The 18,479-nt window shown below is 32.9% G+C and overlaps 1 protein-coding gene across 1 annotated transcript in view; it reads left to right on the forward strand.

Annotated features, from left to right (window-relative positions):
- Positions 1–12,928, forward strand: part of LOC143257684 (rhodopsin-like) — a 40,553-nt gene extending 27,625 nt beyond the window's left edge. The window contains exons 2-3 of the mRNA XM_076516727.1: positions 7,075–7,224; positions 10,240–12,928. Of these exons, the coding sequence (XP_076372842.1) occupies positions 7,075–7,224; positions 10,240–11,510 (1,421 nt within the window). The 3' untranslated portion in view covers positions 11,511–12,928. The remainder of the gene's footprint in view (positions 1–7,074; positions 7,225–10,239) is intronic.
- The last annotated feature ends 5,551 nt before the right edge of the window (positions 12,929–18,479 follow it).

Consider the following 18,479-nt stretch of genomic DNA (forward strand, 5'->3'; position numbering starts at 1 on the left):
GGCCTTTTATCTGTCATTTATAGAATGTTATATCTGATAAAACGTCGCCAATATGAAGTCCAAATTAAATAATGTGATTATTAAATATGCTTACTATAATACATTAAAGAAAACTACATATACAAGAAAGGAAAAGTGTAAAAATGGAGGAAAACGAATTTTAATATAAGTAATATTTTTCTTCTAACAAATAAGGAAATGCAAAAGGAAGCACTAAATTATGTTCGTAAGTCTTTTGGTGGTTCATGTTGTCACTTAGCTGATTTAATATATTCTTAAAATAAGTCTAAAAATTAATTAACTATTGACATTATGAACCCAAAACAACGCAATATTGTTTGCACTGAAATAACGCAAAACGTTTATGTACCACTAAGAGTTGGTCATTTCCCTACTTTATGTTTACGAAAACGTCGAATAATTTGAGTTTTAACAAACATTATTGTTTATCATATTAACGCGTAGCACAATTTGGACGAACTGCATTTCAGTGCTAATTCAAGTATATATATATATATATATATCGGGATTTATATCCTATAAACACACTGAACTAACAATTTGCAGAAACACCTGTACGTACCCTCATATACATTGTGTAAAATAGTAACAAGTTTCTATTCAGTATCATTGTTAAATAAATCCTTACCAAATTCTTCTCTGAAGTCATTTATGTTTTTTATAACTGTCAACACAGCCTTCACATGAACGAGCAAGAGTACAATTCGGTCCCGCCTTTACACATCCGTACAATCAAGACGCATACTTTGGTTCACAGTATTTGTTCTGTTCTTTCCCTTGGTGCTGACTCTTGACACGTGAGTTCTAATTTTAGAAAATTTCCTGATCTTCTCTGTCCATATCCACACGGTCCGTCAAGTTGTGTCCTTGTCTTTAGAGAAGATTTCGAAACAGATTTCGGTAGTTTGCTTTGTTAACGTGCTTTCTACTCTAAAGAATGATAAACTTTCACCCGAATGAATCTTCATCAAAGATTGTAATATCTGTTTCAATAGCCTCTTCCTTGACCTTTCGTTTTATATGAGATAGTTTATTGTTGTTGTCTTTATGTTGACAATGTTATACAAGCTCTGATTAGTTCACAATAGACATCTTGTAAAACAAAAGTTGGTCTTCAAAGTACTTTTTTTTTTAATGTTGAGTGTTTTTTTGTTGATGTTATTTTTGCACGATATGTTTCAGGGTCTGGACATCCACAATAAGCAAGGTAAATTTTATAAAGTTCAGCAAGCACATCATCTCGAAGGATTTGTGGAAAGACATCTTTGATTTTATTAATTCGTTTTCAAAAGCGTCGGCAGCAACGTCCACCGATTCGGTTGTCTTATCTTTGCTTGCAACTCTAGCAGCTCTCAAGATATATTTCCTAAGACACTTTCATCATATTTGATTCAATCGAATCTTGATCTTAAACTTCAAAAAGTAGCTCGGAATTCTGTAAAGTTTCTGCTGCATCCTAAAATTCACTTAGTAGTATTAAAGTGCTTATACTGTATAAAACTTAATCTCCCTATTTCTTATAGCAACAACAAATAATATATTTCGTAGCATCGAATGAATTATATCCAGAACAAGTGAGATGGTTATCATTTCTACCACTAGTACGTAGTGCGTCTTTGTCTTGGCATTTTCATGTATTTTTGGTAATGTTGCATATGATAAAGAATTAAAGGATGAGATTCGGTGTAATGGAAAACGTCACCTTATTGAAGTCTTCTGTGGGCTGTATCGTTCTCTACCCTCAGTTAGTCAAACCGAGTAGTTTTCCTTTGTTCAGTTGTATTAACAACGAGTGTCTCCTTTATAAACCTCTTCAGTTATGCAACCATTGTTAGACTAATCACAAATGTGGCTATTTTTAAATTACTGAATAAAACATACAACACGTTGTTTCTTAATTTCTAGGACATTATCTTTGATTAGAATGTATTTCAAACCTTCTTTGTATGGCATGTGAAATACAACCCCAATTAGAATATTTGGCTCATAACCTACTACTTTTAAACAGACCAAAGACACAAAGAGACTACTGGAGCGGCATCAAAAGCTTTATAAATATGCTCTGATTCCGGTTCCTTCAGCCATCTATCCAGTTAATGGATAAACAGCCATTAATTTCCAGATATCATTAAAAGCTGTTGAAGTATTTGACTTTTTCTCCTTTATTACTTCCTTATTGCCGACTTCCAACACTTTTGTCGCCTGTATTAGAAGACCTGCGTAGCAAATAAGACATTCATACGGCATCCCTCTATTTTCGTGAGTTTATTGAAGTAAATGTCACACGAGATTCTGGTACTTTTACTGATTTGTATCATTTCCGATTTTAATCTTGGGCAAGTCTCACCGAAATATATATAAGTTATGTCATTTTTATCTCCATTTATATTGATTTCCGATCAGTAATTTCGTTATTACAAATATATGAAACATAACTAGAACCATGAATTTTAAACGGAGCGATTGTACTTGTCGCTGTCACAATAGTCTCAGTCTAGTGTGGCAGTGACGCAACAAAATATTAACAGGTAGTTTGTTCAGTTTTAACCATTGTTTAACGGAACATAGCTTACAGTTTGATTCACTGAGGTCAGAAGAAAATTATGGTTGAAAATACAATTTATTTCACCGAGTTGAGATATAATCCTGTCCAAGAAATCATGACTGAAGTCATTGTTACATTTTGATCAATTTTTAGGCAATAAACATGATGGATTGTTGCGTTATTGCATCATAAGAATCCTTTACCATCCTTATAGAAATGTAGCATTGTGGGTTGTGCATGATCATCTCGGTACACTCTAGATGTACCTTTCTAAAGGAATGAAAGAAACCCAACAACAACAAACATTACACCATCTTCTTTTGCTTGCACTGTCTGCATCTCGTGTGCACGTTTCCTAGTTTTGTGGCGCCGTTAAATTAAATAAACAAGAAGCTGAGTTAAAAAAATGCAGTTCTAACCGCAACAGGAAAATTTTTTATCTAGTATAGAATTGGAATATCCAGAAGTGTTTGGTATCCTGATTCACTTATCAGTTTATTTATCATTTTATGATGAGCTTGGTGTTACTAATTTAGCAAGAAATATAAAATATACAACAAATAGCATATACAAGCTAAATATACATGGAGAGACACAATAAAATATACAGGTGCCAGTGAGTTATAATGGAAAATGTAGTTTCTCTGGGCTGCAAATGTCGAGGGACGGATGCAAAATTCTTTTCAATGGAATCAAAACCATATATTTTGAATAAACGGTTTACCTACTGAAATGTTGCTGTTTAGTAAGTCTTCAAAGTAACACAATTTTTTTATTTTGTTTTATAGAGGAACATTTGACAGTTATGGCTTTTCCTTCCAATGCTAGGTATTTTGACATGTGAGAACGTATCGCCTGCCGTTTTGCTGTATAAATAGTCCGAATAATTTTAACATGTTTACCAATAGTTTCGACAGTGCAATCTACCTACTGTACAACGATAGTTCTAGAACTTAAAAAATAACATCTCTCCCCACACCCGCATGCACATTGCAAATGTCTCGGAGAAAAAACGTTTTCTACAGGTCAAAGGTCGATATATATAAATTTTTATAGCAAAGCCACATCGGGCTATTTGATGTATCTACAGTTGGGAATCGAATTTCTCATTTTAGCATTGTAAATGTGAAGACTTACTGCTGTTCCACTGGGGGACCGAACTTGAGTGTAAACCGCCAGTAGGAGTCTGTATCAAAGTAATGGCGAATATCAGATTTTTGCAAGGTATTAAAAATATCTCGGCCGGCATGGTCAAGTGGTTAGGGTTCTCGATACACGGGTTCGAATCTCTATCACATCAAACATGATCACCCTTTAATCCGTAGGGCGTTACAATGTGACGGTCAATCCCACTATTCGTTGGTAAAAAAGTAGTCCAAGAGTTGGCGGTGGGTGGTGATGACTAGTTGCCTTTCCTCTGGTCTTACACTGCTAAATTATGGACGGCTAGCGCAGATAGCCCTCAAGTAGCTTTGCGAGAAATTCAAAACAAACAAACAGCGTAGATGGCCCTCGTGTAGCTTTGTGCGAAATTCCAAACAAACAATTCAAAAATATCTGAACGTGTTAACTCCTAGAGTACAAGGGAGTGACCACGAATAACAGTATTTTATCTTTTTTTTTTTATTTTCGCGCAAAGCTACACGTTAATGGGGCGAGCATGTTTAGTGCGACGGGGAATGGAATGCGCGACCCTCACTCAAATTACGAGTCGAACGCCTTAACCCACGTGACCATGCCGGGCCAGTATTCATGTCACAGTGGTTAAGTGTTAATATAATAAATAACAATATTGTTACAGTTGTTTCAAATTATTACGTTTGTAACGTTAAAAATACTGTTTGTAAATGTCGATAAGGAAAATGTAATTAACCTTGGAGTAAATATACGAATTGTAAAATATGTAGGTATGGGGGACTTAAAATACACAACTCCCCACATAACAGGCTATTATTAAAAATGTGTAACAAATAAATGTGCCCCATGATTATATGGAATCATTTTTGTAGTTTAAGCACGAAGATACACAATGGGCTATCTGTGCTCTTCTCATCACAGGTATCGAACTATGGGTTCTAGCGTTGTTAATCAGAGACTTACCTCTGTGACACCTTAGTGGGGCATGTTAAGTGAATGGCCTAGGAAAATACAAACAAACAATAAAATAGATAAGTTCCAGTCACGAAGAAGCTTAATAAATTAGTATAATTGAATATAAGTTATTAATAGCAGTGTGAATAATACACAAAACACGTGATAAATATTGGTTTATTTAAAATTTAAAATATCATATTATATATATTCTACTGTCTTATGTATACATCCGAAAAGATATCCATCTTATTGGCACAAGAAACTAACAGTTTGTGACCGATTAATTACGTTTTGATACTTCCGTTCTTGTCTCTGAGCGCTACGTTAAGGTCCGAATACATCTTCGTTATCTTTAAACCGAACTGGATTGTGCATTGGCTAGCATCACTGTTATGGCATTTGTAGTCGTAGGGTAGTCAGACTACATCATTAAATGTGACAGCTTAAATGACAAGACTATCCAAGTGACGGATGATCGCTTTGTAATCATTTCACTCTTTGTAAAGTATTTCTTGTTAAGTCATTTGGTAAATTATATTTAGTTACATATGACTTTTTTTTGTAATTAGGAAGGGAAACTGACTATATAATAAGCTACAAAACGTGTGCTTATAGAATTCGCATTGTAAAAATAAATAGAGCAATAATTGGCAACACTGTGATGGTCTAAACTGATTTTATTGTAGTCTGTTGTGTTACAAATAATAAAGCAACAAACTTCGTAATAAACTTATACAGTTTATGGTGAATTAAAAAGTACAGTATGAGGGCAGTGCATATATCAGATTGAAATAACACAGAACTAGTGTGTGCTGTAGTTGATTATTTATCAATACAGAATCACGGCGTTACTTTGAATACCATATACATATATACACAATAAGCTAATAAAACACATGTATTTCTAAACTAAGGACATATGTGCCATTTATCGTAAAGAGGAAGAAGATAAAAAAATACTGAACTAGGCTAAGTTATGCTAATTATCTTATAATTCGTGAGATTAAATGTAAAAGAAAGTCATAAAATTTGAAAAAAAACACTCCATAAATTTTGACTGTGGTAAAAACATTTTTTTATATTCCAAATAATTTTTAAACTAGTGATATTGAAATAAAAATAACTTAGAAAAGTATTTCCTCGTTTGTTCATCTGTAACTTTTACAAATTGATGTTCAGTAAGGTGATGCATCCGTATTTCTATATCTCACGAATATTTAATTAAAGACATGTTTTCAAGATGGCTGGTAGGGGTATTAACACTTTAATTACAATAAAGTAAAGAACAACGTTTCGACTTTCTTAGGTCAGTTACAGGTTCATTTTGTTAACCTAATATCCATACCAGCCATCTTGAGTATACACTTAATTGAATACTTTATCAAACTAAAAATATGGTTACCGTTTAGTGTACGATGAAACATGTGTCCATACAAAGAGTGAACATCACGTTGAAAGCCTGCTTCCTTCACAACACCAATTTGTATTCCGAGGCTCATTTTACTAACTTAATGTAGTTCACAATTTCTGACTTCAGAGTCTCACAAAACAGTCTATAGTGTAATGATACATTTTTATTACACTTGCTGATACTTGCACCAAACCACCGCTGTTTTTACTTGTTATAAATTTGACAAGTTCGCGCGATTTGTGTTTTTCAAGGTCTGCAAATAATCTGTACAATACATTTTTTATTGTACCAGTTTGACTACATAACCAGTCATGTATTCTACAAGTGTTTCATCACAGACACAAAGTAGTATGCAATTTGATGCGTCTTCGTAACCATAATCGTCCTGAATGGAGTCACTCTTCCATATCATAGCTGCGTAACACACACGTCTAACACATCTACAGAACCACAACAAACTGTCATGTGATCGTTTCTGGCTTCACCAAGTTGCGTACATTCTTTGCCTTCTGATTCTATTATATGAAAAATCTAGTTTTATGTTTTTACTATAAAAGCTTTCTAAAATGACTTAATGTAAATTTTCATTGGACTGTTTTAATTTTCAATCAACAGATTTCTGGAGTTGAACAAATCAAAGAATCTGTCAAATGTTTTTATAAATTCAAGTGTAAGATCACTTCCCATAAGGCCCGGCATGGCCAAGCGTGTTAAGGCGTGCGACTCGTAATCTGAAGGTCGCGGGTTCGCATCCCCGTGACGCCAAACATGCTCGCCCTATCAGCCGTGGGGGCGTTATAATGTGACAGTCAATCCCACTATCCGTTGGTAAAAGAGTAGCCCAAGGGTTGGCGGTGGGTGGTGGTGACTAGCTGCATTCCCTCTAGTCTTACACTGCTAAATTAGGGACGGCTAGCACAGATAGCCCTCGAGTAGCTTTGTGCGAAATTCAAAAACAAACAGTTTTCATTTCACCTGGCGGGGAAAGTTTTTGCTGAGTTAGTACATTTTTTAACCCATAGGTATCGTCGACTCAGAACACCGGCCAACAAATTAATTGTCAACCTTGCTGTTAGCGACTTAATGATGTCTTTTCTACATTTCATGGCGAGCTACTCTTCGTTTAGAAAGAGCTGGCAGTTTGGTAAGATAGGTAAGTTAGCTTTTCTCTACTTGCAGAACATCCCTTTTTTCACTTTCATATTTAAGGTTTTTTTTTTAATTCTAATCAAATATTTCAATGGTTTCTGTATTGACTTTCTATGTCATGCCCTTTGTGATAAAAGAAGAATTTATTTTAAAAGATAAGGTTATCTTGTAGTTAACATTTTTATGACTATTGCAGTACGTATTGCGGGATGAAACGTATTATAACGTTTGACGTTATAATACGGTGTACTAAACTGTGTAACACATAATTATGTGATTGTATTATGTGAAGGACTGCATGAGTCTGTCCACTATATGCTTTAGTGGATTTTCTAATGTGTAATTATGCACAGAGTGTGTCGTGAGTAGGACTTCATAAGATTGTAGATTTTGTAGCTTGAAAAGTTTTGTTTTGTTTTATGTGTTATAAAGTCGTTTAAATTAGAATTCAAAACGAAATTTATAAGGACTGCGATAGGTTAGGTTGTTTATTATTATACTAGTTGCCCGGCATGGCCAGGTGATTAAGGCATTCGACTCGTAATCTGAAGGTCACGGGTTCGAATCTCCGTCACACCAAACATGCTCGCCCTTTCAGCCGAGGAGAAGTTATAATGTGACGGTCAATCCCACATTCGTTGATAAAAAAGTAGCCCAAGAGTTGACGATGAGTGATGACTAGCTGCCTTCCCTCTAGTCTTACACTGCTAAATTAGGGACGGCTAGCGCAGATAGCCCTCGAGTAGTTTTGCGCGAAATAAAAAAAAAACAATTATACTAGTTCCATAAAATTTCGTTTAATATTAGACCTTATGTTTCGCTTTAAAACAGCTCGACCGCATTTCAGTTCAATATTTTATGTTCTACAAAATGTACCATCGTAAATAAGGTACAAAAAACGAGTGTTTTAAAGAAAATGAAAGTGCTCGTCATCTGTCGACATTCTACCCGTTTCTATGGTATCTTGGCCCAGAATGGCCAGGTGGTAAGACACTCGACTCCTAATCTGAGGATCGCGGGTTCGAATCCCCGTCACACCAAACATGCTCACCCTTTCAGCCCTATATTAAGATCTATCCCACTATTCGTTGGTAAAAAGTAACCCAAGAGTTGGCGGTGGGTGGTGATGACTAGTTGTATTTCCCTGCTAAATAAGGGATGGCTAGCGCAGATAGCCCTCGTGTAGCTTTGCGCAAAAGTCAAAAGAAACCAAACAAAATCAATATCCCGTGTCTTACACGACTCATTTAAAAGAACCAATTTACGTTGTATTCCCATTTTCCAAGCGAAATAATTTTGATGTTGTTTCTCTATATGTGACAAGTTTCTTATTAGGTAATTTCACCAATACTGTTCTTATTCTAATTCTAATTTTATTTCTTTCTTATAAAGAACGATAAAACAATCAATCGGTCTCTAGCTAAAAAAACAAAACAACAACTAGTTTTTATTAGTCTGAGTTGTCTCGGTTTTGCTACAAAGGTAATTCATTCCTTTCCAGATACAATGTGCCTTTAACTAGTTTTTCTCAGCACCTCTCCTGCTGTTTCACCGGATGTACTCATTAGTTTGCATGTTTATATGCATCATTCATAAACAATTGCAGTTACACGAAGGAGGACTTGATCAAAAGTCAAGACCAGAATTAACATTCAAGTTAACGTCATTGAAATATACAGAAAAAATTGATTTTTTTTACACCAATATAAGGTCAATGGGATCAACAGAAACAAAATGGTTTACATTTTATTGGTATTGTGGAAAATAAAATAAAATAAAGTGACTTTTGTGACTCCAAAACAAATAAAATAAAGTGACCTTTGTGACTCAAAAAATTACATAAAGCGACCTTTGTGACTCAAAAAAATTAAATAAAAGACTTCAAAGGTACATAAAGTTACATTCAATTTTTGTATTACAAAATAAAAACAATAAAATAAAGACACATAGACTAAAATAATTCTTAAATACCTTAAAATGACCAATTAAATTTACAGTGCCATATCCTTCTATTTCATCATATTCACATAGGTTTCTTAAATTTTAATGAGGTATTTCAACTTCTCTTTACTGTTAATTGCTTAGATATTTTGATATGCCACTGAATTAAGAGAGTTTTCTGTTAAAAACTAGTTTTTACACTCAAACCCGTGGATTTACCGTTATGATAAATGGTAAAATTTTTTTTTCAGTGATATGTTTCTCTCTTTTCAAAAGTAATACAGCAATATTCAAGATATTAATGTACAATTAGACTCTACACGAAATAATCTAAGAGTTTGTTTTTTTAATGGGGATAAACGAAGATTTCCCTCCACTAGTTTATAGTTTTCTTCTTTGAAAGGGGTATACATATCAATAAATTCCATATTCAATAGTTGAAAATATATTTCTTTAACTAAGGTAATTGAACTGCTAGTATCCCAGTTGTTTTTGAGCTTGAAATCTCCAATGAGTCAAGTATGCATGACCAGAAAATCTTGCATCAGGTTTCCAAAATTAACAGTTATGTCGTATCTAATGAAAGAAGATCCAAAACGTTGAAACGCCTGTTAAAACGTATATTAGGTATTTCCGCAAAATTGTTTGTTTAAAATGTTAGGGCATGTAAATTATTCTGTCAGTACTGTATTTTCACTCACTTTAGTTTGTGAAATATTTACATTACAGAATACGAAAGCGACAGCAAACGTATTTATTTCGTGTGTATTTTAATGTTTCTCGTGTATAAAGACTTAATCAATATTAGGCATGTTCAGTAAATTGTGAATATTATTCTAATGAAGTACAGCACTAGAATCAAGAGAAATAAATTAGGGGCAATATTTAATTAAATTAGATGATTGATCAAAATGAGAATCCGAATTATAAAGCAAGAGGAAACCGTTGAAACCTTAGTCTTTGATGTTTCTATTCACGTTTTAGTAATTCTACTGAATGCTTAGTATAATTTCATATTTATTCTAAGAACACGTAGATGACGTTTTTTACTCAAGTTCACTTCACTGTTTTTTTCTAGGGTGCGAATTTTATGGAAGTCTCTGTGGGTTATTTGGACTGGTCTCCATAGTTACGCTTTCTGCCATCGCCCTGGAACGTTGCTTGGTTATAGCGATTAAACCCTGGTACTGTAGTTTCTTTATTACCAACAGAAAACTGGCTAAGATTGTTGCGTTCATCTGGTTGTACTGTTTCGTCTGTGTGACGCCTCCTTTCTTGGGGTGGGGTAGCTACGTACCTGAAGGATTTTTAACAAGTTGCTCATTTGATTACTTAACGCGCACCCCTACAAACCGAGCATATTTCTTCTTTCTATTCATCCTTGGATTTATCTTACCTCTGTTTGTAATCGCTACAAGTTACTCTGTAATATGGAAGACAGTGCTCCAGCACGAGCGAGAAATGTTGCAAGCAAGTATAAGCACAGTGAGTCCAAGATTTATGACTAGAAAAAGAAGCGATTTGAAATCCGCAGTAATGATCCTTTGTATAATTGGGTTATTCTTGTTGTCATGGTCACCCTACGCAGCCATAGCTACAATTGGTCAGTTTTGCAATTCAAGTTACATCACTCCCTGGGTATCTGCTATGCCTGCTCTTTTTGCTAAAATGTCCACTATGTATAATCCTATAATTTATGGGATTTCCCACCGTCGGTTCTGCTCTTGTATTCGCCTTTTATTCATGAAAACTCAAATCCCTCCCCCAAATAAAAAAATTTACATGAGATTTTCAAAGGGTATATCAAGGAGAGATAACAGACAGACATTTTTGTCAACTGCTCGTGGCGACTACAGGGTAAGTGGTGACGTAGATCTACAACCAACAAATAAAGGTAGAAAATGTTATGTTGTTATGTCTCTGGATCAGGAAGGAAAATTCACAAATACTGTGTCTTCCGAACCACAAGCTGCTCATTGTGAAAACCTAACACACGATCAGCGTCTGTTGGAAGCAACATCACATAAATACCAGAGAAATCTGTTGGTAAGAAAGTTATTGAGTGATAGCTTCATTTATAGTCGTTCAAAAGCAAATGGAAATAACGATGTGTTCCTTCCAGAGTATCTCATCAAAGAAAAACCTCCTTACAACGCTTGCTTTTGTTGGTACGCTCATAAAAATAGTTCTATTTGCTATGATACCACATTCTCCTGTGATTTTTGGTTAGAGGCATTGCCCTCTATCGCCAATAAAGAACATTATGTTAAGCGACCAAGTGGTGGTAGTTTACCTTCTCGATGTGCGAGTTGCTATTACTGTGACCGGAAGATAATACACTGCTATTAAAAGTAATATTAGAGCCATCATCTTTTAGCGCCAGGAATAAATATCATGTTAAACGACCAGATGGTGGCAGTTTATCTTCCTCATTGTGTGAGCTGTTCTTTCTGCGATCGGAAGATAATTCATTATTCCAAAAATATTAAACTCACTCTAATTGTTGTGCGTGATTTTTTTAATTTTACAAATACAAAAAATATTTTTATACTGTATATTTATAATTATGAAATTAAACCTAAATATCACAAATGACACAATTTCGTTGATTAATCAGATTAACTGAGCGTGTTGTAACAGGGCCCTCTATAAATAATCATTCCAATGATGACTTATATGAACCATTACTGACTAATTATAGTCGTATTTTGTATTAATGGTTTGTTTGTTGTTAAACACAAAACTACTCAACGGACTGTTTTTGCTTTGCCTATCACAAGTATCAGCTCCGGTTTCTAGCATTACACCGTTTCAGCCTTACCTCTAAGCCACTGGGAGTTTGTATTCATAAACACTACTAAGATTATCTACCATCATTCGCAATGTTAAACTACTTATCAGACTGCTGGCAGCCAGTTAGCAGTATGTTACCATCCACCATCTACGCTAATGGATTGACTGTCATTCTTATAACGCGTCTACAGCTTAATGTGAAGAGAATATTTTATGGTGACTCGTATATTCTAACTAGTATCGTCAGCTGCGATATCCAGAGATCTACTAAAGGGCTAACCCGATAGAATTATGCTTACCAAGCTAATTGGTTCTCGAGAATGTCTAGTCATAAACAGATATTATATTTATTTATATATTTTTGTTGTTAAACGAAAGACTATCCGAGCTGTGCTCACCTATCAAAACCAAAATTCTAGCGTCATAATTCCTCAAACTTACAGATAAGCCATAGAGGACTATATACATGTACATATGTGTATAATCATTTAAATAAGATACAAACATTATGTGAACAGATTACATCGAAAGGTAGGATAATGTGAACTTTACACAAAATATCTAAAACACAGATGAAATTTAAGATGAAATTTTTATAGAGAAGTAAAAGAACAAATAGATAATTAAATAAATAGCAAATACAGTTGAAAAATAAAATAAAAACCCAAAACGTTTATTCATCTACTTTTTCGCTCCTATAAAATCAAATTATATAGATGTGTGTGTATATAGGATTTTGTTATGCAATCCTTGCATCTCGGCATTATTTAGTCTGAAGGCAACTTCATCATCTTGGAGTTATCATCCTAATTGTTCTAATTCTGCTGATAAAACCTCTCTTTAAAATAAGATTCATTTTCGTAAATCACAGAATTTTTTTAACAACAAGTGATTGGATACATTACTCAGAATAAGTGAAAACTTAAGTTTTGAAAAATTCAGTTGTGATTTTTTAGTTTATTTACTTGCTCCATTGATCTATTTAAGACACAGATAAGTCATAAATAAACAAATAAATCTTAAACTTATTAAATTTTATTAGGGTAGTATGGTAAAAGAATAATGATTTGTTGAAGAAAATAAAAACAGTAAAAAAAATTCAAAAATAAACGAAAGGTCAAGGATAACAGATATATTAATAACATGGATTAAAGGAAGATTTTGGATGATTTTTTGTTTTATTCCAATTATTCATATTTTATTCTCTTTCGTTCACATGATAATGACTAATTAACTAAGAATGTGAAATGTTCTTTAATTACATATGCTATTTTGTCCGTATATGGGAATCGATGGTAAAGAGTTACCAGAAATTCCTAAGTAAACTTTTTTATAACCCACAATTAAATCAACTTGTATCTTTAAAATGTCGTCCGTTTATTTTACGTTTTGCATAAATATGGCGATAAAAATATCTTCTGTTATTTTTCCAATTTTTGTATCAGAATCATCAGCAAAAATCAAGAATCATCATTTTCATAATAGCTACAAAATAGGTTTATAACATATGAAGGAAACGTTTAAAATTTTTAATTCAATATTTGTATACATATTGATTTTCACGTAAATTTGGTAACATATCTTGAAATATTAGATAATATTTGTACAATTTTTGTACACCTAAATGATTTCTACAAACCGTACTTTGATAATATGACTAGTATGTTTATCAAATTTGAAATAAAAAAGAACCAAAATTAATAATAGTTGGAGACGGATTAATAATTTACTTAATTATATAATTGTTAACAACTTTTTGACTTACTTAGTCAATAAAAAAACTGAACCCAACAGGTGTTTGACTCACACATTCCTTATCATATTATCTTGCAGACGATAAAATATAGCTATTAAAGACTTATTGCTTTATCCATTATATCCATGTTTGTTTAGAAAAAGCTTAACTTTTACGTAAATTGTATTGCTTCTGATTATTCTACTATGCTTTTTAGGTCCATTAACTTGAAATACATTTTCAAATAAATCAATAGCATAATTTAATTGTCTTGTCTTCAACTTTGTGACTAGAGTCACTGTCTTAAATTTAATGTATATACACTGAATGTAACATTTTGACCAGTTAAAGAGAAGGTGATATATGACTGATTTTACGATATGTACTGTTTTATAATATTAATAATGAACATTGTCTGTGATTTCCAATAAACATTTTATTCAACATTTATCTCTGAGTGCTCTGAACTCTTTCCACCAAAACCAGAAAACAGCGTAGAAATTAACTTTCATAGCAGAGTTTTAAAGAATGAGACGAAAGACAGATAGAATAAGGTTGACGAATGAATAAAGAGTAATAATAAATAAAAATAATAAATATATGGGAGAAAATTGGAGAAAAAGGTAGTTATATATGAATAGATAGAATTTCGAATGTAAAAAGAGATGTATTAATAGATTAGTCCTTAATCGATATATGACTAAGCAAAGCACTGATGTACAAAAGCGGATGACTAGATGGGCTCCTGTCTTCCTGCCCAGATTGTAATAAATAATTGTCAACAGCTGCTTAACGGTTCCACTCTTTGCTCTCTGCTAGTTATTGAGAAGAAAGAAAAAAATCAGCTGTAAAATAAATTAAATACAAAGTCAGTAAATACAAAAAAGAATCATCAGCAGTCGCGGCACTTGAAATTTTATCAAACAAGATTACAATAAAGTAATCTATAGGACCTTTATTTTCCTTTTTATTAGCTATATTTCTGCGCACCAGAAATACCAAGCGTGAGATGTGCGTATACCTCTATTCGATTTTATTATTCATCAGGATCTCTACCAGCCTACCCTCAAAATGAAATTATTTTAGGCAAGATTAGTGTGAATTAATCTATGAGACCTTGGGCGTGGTCAAATACATCAAACAAAAGGATTTGACCTCGTAAGTCAAAAGCTGTAATTACATCTCAAATCGGTCAAGAGGTAACGATGCTATAAGTTTGTGCCCCCCGCTAATAAAGCGCACTTCCCCTCGGTGGGCTCAGCAGATAGCCCGATGTGGCTTTGCTATAAAAAAACACACAAAAAAACACGCTATAAGTTTGTACTTGAAAAAAGCCGGAGATATTCTATGAGTCACTATGCCACGGCTAAAACTTAGAGCCATTCTATGAGGCGTTATGCTCTGGCTAAAAATACGTTTGTTTAATTTTAGATTTTAAAAGTGCTTATAAGACCAATTAACTAGATTAAAAGAGGATCTGTTTGCTTTTTACCTTAGGTGCAACAGAGGTAACCCACACTATACAACACCTCCACCCACCCACACCCTTTCTGTTATCTTCTGCACGTTATTGAAGTATAGGAATGAAAGTAAACTAGATAAAATTATTTATTTGAAAGTCTATTTAACAGTGATCATCTAAATATGTATCAGCTGTGCACATAAAAATTCACTGCAATCGTTTGAAAACTCGAATATTATATAAAATCAATATACGTCCGTAGCGAGCTTAAAATTCACATTATGTAAATTGAAAAGTAAAATAAGTTCCCAATAATTCTTTTGAATTCTGAAATAGTGTTTAAATCCAGTTTCATCTGCTCTTGTTTTGTGAACTAAGACTTCATCAAATACATTATATAGTAAAATATTATCACCAAATAGCAACATTTTGTTCTTGAATAATGTTTAATACTATATTTAGTACATATTTGAGTGGTAAACTTTAATACCATAAAAAGTAAATATATAAAAATAAAACATAAAAAGTGACTTGATATTTTGTATTTTTTCACATAATTATAACTTAAAGACACCTATTATACCTTGAATATTCGAAGAGATAATTCACGCGTTACTGCAAAGTTATAATTACAGACATGTGCCGATATTTTTAAGAGATTAACTTTTCTTTCAGTAAAATATAAAACATTTAAAAAAAACAACAGTAAAAATATATTTTTCCTTTTAAATTACGAAATGTAAATAAACATCTTTTTACAACCGAGAGTATATTAACTGGGAACGTCGTTCTTAGAAAGCACAAATTGGTAACTATTATGAGACTGTATGTGTCAGCATTAGAAAAATAAATCGATAATTTTTATTATCATATAAAAACATTTTAGGACCAACCAAAACACTAACTAGTATGAAGCAAAATAACGTTCCTTAGTGTTTCTTTGTTTATTTGTTTGGAATTAAGCACAAAGCTACACAATGGGCTACCTATGCTCTGCCCACCACAGGTATCAAAACCCGATTTCTAGCGGTGTTGAGTCCGTATACTATCGCTGTGCCACGAAAAGGCACCTTAGTATAGATAACATCAATTTTCTACAATGATTTAATTTTCTCTATCATCTTACGTATTACCGTTTATCGCGGACGAGCCTCCAATTTATTAGGTAACGCATTATAATATCGAATAGCCTGAAACTGAGTTAAATAATAATTTAGATTTAAAGGTTAAATAAATGTCGATATGTATCCAATGTATGATACTTGCCAACGAGATTGATAAAAACAGTTTTTAATACAAATATATTTTAATATAGAAACAATAACACAACTTACAATAATCAAAAGTAATTACAATAACTTACAAATAACAACCTGTATACAAAAGTTTTACAAACTTAAGAACAATATTAAGTCCTCTAGCTAGTATGAAATTTCCATGATACCTTATAGAGGATTTATGATGAGCGAATTAATTTTTAGTTTATTTCGATACAATTCCCTTAACAGGTACCAGTTAGCTTTGTGTTCCTCGCTGGCCTACGTCGAGCTATGCACTACTGAAGTTATATAAAGTTTTCTTAAAAGTACTAATATCCCGTGTGAATCTGCTGAAATTAAATGGTTTGTAATGGTCGAAATCTGTAAACGTTTCTGGTCAAATATCTGAAGTTCCCGATTAATAAGTATTATAACAATCACAGCTATAGCTTCCGAGGTTTATAGTGAACCAATAATACATACTGTCTTTAGGCACATCGCATTGGTTATATTTATAGAGGCGAGAAAAGTTTCTCGAAATTTCAGCTTATACAACAATATACGAGACAATACAGTGGTGTTAATGTACAAACACATATTGTTGGTTCTTATACTCTCGAATTTTCTACAATTTTAGTGAATAGGCGGGAATTTCGCAATACAGATTTAACAGTGTAAGTTATATAGATTTCTAAACATAAATTTAACATCAACAAGTATCAATATTATAAATATATATATATATATATATATTAGTTAAACTAAATAAATACATACAAATGAAAATGAGTAATAAATACAAATAAAGTAAAATCAGAGAAATTCTATTGAAAATTAGTTTTAGTTAAAAATAAGATCATCTAAGAACTTGGCACTACTTTATGCGAATGAACACCTTGAACCACACATAAAAGCATGACAGTTACAGTGAACTACCACTTTACTGATGTCGTGTTAATTAGTGTCTCTACCATATTGGGGGCAGGAATGCTAACTTCAAGAGGTAAGTTTTATCTTACTTACCCCCAAATGGTAGTACCTGATTTTCATTTTTTATTTTTATTTATTTATTTTTCATCTTTTTATGTTTATCTTTTCCTTTTTCCTATTTTAACTTGGGAGAGCAACCACCTTCCCACAACTGTCTGCAGGCAGTGAAGGGTGATATGGATGTGAGACGTTGTGGGCTTAAGCATTCACATCTCGCCCACCTAACTGGTGGTTAAGACTGATAGACGGTGTATCCCCATCGCAATGTGGTTCCTACTTCCTCAGTCCCATCCAAAACCTAGGATACATTTTATACTCCCACGTTGTAGCTTGTACCTGAGGATCCTTTTTAAAATATGCAGGGTATTTTGTTTAATTTTAATGTGTTTTATTTATGGCTTAAACATTTATGGTTATAATATATATATATATATATATATATATATATATATATATATGTAATAATTCCGTCATACCTCCCTCCTTAGAGAATTTTTAACTAATATAATATATATATATATATACATTAATAACAACACATTAAATGTAACACATAATCAAATAATGATACAAGTTCAATAATCATGACAATATGTAACAATCAATACAGATAACCTAATAATCATAAAATTACATAGCACCTGAAACTTTATCAGTACAGATGTTGTCAACCCATTTGACATGGGTTATCTTTAAATCGTACTCTTGTAATGCTAAATTCCAATTTAATAGTCTTCTGTTTTTGGTCTTCATTTAGTTCAAAAACGTCAATTGACAAAAGGTTCTTGTGATGCAGATATATAGACTTTGAGATGTTCTGAAACTAACACCAAAACCATTGTTTCTTTTTTTCAAAGTAGAACAATTCTTTCGGTAAGAATTAACATTTCTAGAAAAGTAACAAATAGTATAAGTGTTAGTACATGGCATCGACAGCTGATGGAAAAGGCTTATCAAAGTCAGGTGCCATAAATACGGGATAAGTACACAATAAAATTTGACCTTTTTGAAACCAGATTGACATGTTTCACACCACTTGAAGTTTTAATTTTTCTTCAATAGTTTATTAATCGTACAGT

The sequence above is a fragment of the Tachypleus tridentatus genome, chromosome 7 (genome assembly GCF_004210375.1).
Source record: "Tachypleus tridentatus isolate NWPU-2018 chromosome 7, ASM421037v1, whole genome shotgun sequence".
Taxonomy (NCBI): domain Eukaryota; kingdom Metazoa; phylum Arthropoda; class Merostomata; order Xiphosura; family Limulidae; genus Tachypleus; species Tachypleus tridentatus.